Here is a 2,288-nt window from a genome sequence, read left to right as displayed (position 1 = left end):
TAGCCCCACTCCCAGTTCCTCCCATTCCCTCCCAGTCCCCATAGCCCTATTCCCAGTCCCTCGTAGTCCCTCCCAGCCCCAATAACCCCACTCCCAGTCCCTCCCATTCCCTCCCAGTCCCCGTAACCCCACTCCCAGTCCCCATAGTCCCATTCCCAGTCCCTCCCAGCCCCAATAACCCCACTCCCAGTCCCCATAGCCCCACTCCCAGTCCCTCCCAGTCCCTCCCAGTCCCCGTAGTCCCATTCCCAGTCCCTCCCAGCCCCAATAACCCCACTCCCAGTCGCTCCCATTCCCTCCCAGTCCCCCCCGCCATGTCCTCCTGCGCCACCGAGGTTCTCCGTTTCCAACTGCCGGGCCACGAGGCCGCGGCTCTTCGCTCCATGACGCGGCTCCGGGCCGAGGAACGTTTCTGCGACGTCACCATCGTGGCCAGGAGCCTCCGGTTCCGCGGCCACCGAGTCATCCTGGCGGCCTGCTCGCCGTTCCTCCGCGACCAATTCCTGCTGAACCCGGCGGCCGAGCTGCGCGTGTCGCTGGCCCACAGCGCCCGCGTGCTGGCCGACCTGCTGCTCTCGTGTTACACCGGCGCCCTGGAGTTCGCCGGCAGGGATTTGGTGAATTACCTGACGGCGGCGAGTTACCTGCAGATGGAACACGTGGTGGAACGGTGCCGGGGAGCTTTGGCTCGTTTCATCCAGGCCCCGCCGGCCGCGCCGGCGCAGACGCCGAAACCCGAGGAGGACGAGGAAGAGGAAGACGAGGAAGACGCGGCGCCCGACGTTTGCATCGTCAAAGTGGAACCGGCGGTGACGCCGCGCCGGCGGGGACGCAGGTGGCCGGCGGCGGTCGGCGGGGAGCTGGCGGCGGCCGCTCAAGGAGGGCCGGCGGCGGCCGGGGCGGCGGCGGCGCAAGCGGAGGCGCCGTGCCCGCCGCAGCTGGGGGTGGTCAAGGCTTGTTACAGCCTGGCCGAAGACGCCGAAGGCGAGGGGTTGCTCATCTTTCCCGGCGGCGGCGGCGGCGCCGAAGAAGCCGCGGGGAGCGCGGGCGCCGTCGGAACCCCGGGGGCCGCCGCGGCCGCGCCGACGGCGGCCGCGCCTTCTCCGTCTTCGTCCTCGTCGTCCTCGCGCTGCGGGAAGTGCGGCGAAGCTTTCCAAGGGGTGGAGAAGTTGGTTTTCCACATGCGAGCGCAGCATTTCGTCTTTATGTGCCCGCGTTGCGGCAAGCAGTTCAACCACAGCAGCAACCTGAACCGGCACATGAACGTGCACCGGGGAGTGAAATCTCACGGGTGCGGCGTCTGCGGCAAGAGTTTCACCCAGAAATCCACTTTGCACGATCACCTGAACCTGCACAGCGGAGCTCGGCCTTACCGCTGCTCCTACTGCAACGTGCGCTTCGCTCACAAGCCGGCGATCCGGCGGCACCTGAAGGAGCAGCACGGGAAAACCACGGCGCAGAACGTTCTGGAAGCTGGAGCTGCCGAGGGGGGGGTGTTGCTGCGCTGACCCCCGCGGGGGAGGACCCGGCGTCGGCCTCGGAGGGGATTCGTCCTCTCGAAACCTCACGGAGCTGGGTCCTCTCCCGGGTGGAGCTGGGTGGTTGGTGGAGGGAGGGGAGGGGAGGGAAAGGGTGGTGGACATTGAGGGGGTGAGGTCAAGGTGGTGGGGGGACGCCTCAGAGTGACCCCGAAGTGACCCCGAAGTGATCTGGAACGACCCCGGAACGGAGGGGAGTGACCCCCTTGGAGTGACCCCCTTGGAGTGACCCCCTTGGAGTGACCCCCTTGGAGTGACCCCTTGGAGTGACCCCTTGGACCTGCTGGACACTGGGGGGGTGAGGTCAAGGTGGTGGGGGAACACCTCAAAGTGACCCCAGAGTGACACAAAGTGACCCCAAAGTGGAGAGGAGCGACCACAAAGTGACCTCAAAATGAAGGGGAGTGACCCCTTGGAGTGACCCCTTGGAGTGACCCCTTGGACCTGCTGGACATTGAGGGGGGCGAGCCCCAGGATGGTGGTGGGACACCCCAAAGTGACACAAAATGACCCCAAAATGGTCAGGAATGACCCCTGGACACCTGAACCCCTGCTGGACGCCGAGGGGGTGACCCCCAGGATGATGGCAACGAGCCCAAAGTGGGGAGAAGGACCCCAAAATGGAGGGGAGTGACCCCAAAGTGAGGGGAAAGGACCCCAGAATGGTTGGGAACGACCCCAAAATCGATGAGGGACAACCCCTGGACGCCCCAAATCTTTCCTGGAACAAAGTGGGGGTGCCCGATATGG

General features: G+C 66.0%; 1 protein-coding gene across 1 annotated transcript; it reads left to right on the top strand.

Moving 5' to 3' along the window:
- Nucleotides 1-258: 258 nt before the first annotated feature.
- ZBTB12 (zinc finger and BTB domain containing 12) lies at nucleotides 259-1,535 on the top strand. Its single transcript, XM_062512296.1, has one exon. It carries the CDS (start codon nucleotides 315-317, stop codon nucleotides 1,506-1,508), a length of 1,194 nt encoding a protein of 397 aa, XP_062368280.1. The 5' UTR covers nucleotides 259-314; the 3' UTR covers nucleotides 1,509-1,535.
- Nucleotides 1,536-2,288: the final 753 nt, after the last annotated feature.

This window comes from Cinclus cinclus, chromosome 35, assembly GCF_963662255.1.
Source record: "Cinclus cinclus chromosome 35, bCinCin1.1, whole genome shotgun sequence".
Taxonomy (NCBI): Eukaryota; Metazoa; Chordata; class Aves; order Passeriformes; family Cinclidae; genus Cinclus; species Cinclus cinclus.
This window is presented reverse-complemented; position numbering and strand designations above follow the sequence as displayed.

Coding starts and splice junctions, on each gene's coding strand:
- ZBTB12 (XM_062512296.1), top strand. CDS start 315: ATGTCCTCCTGCGCCACCGAGGTTCTCCGTTTCCAACTGCCGGGCCAC.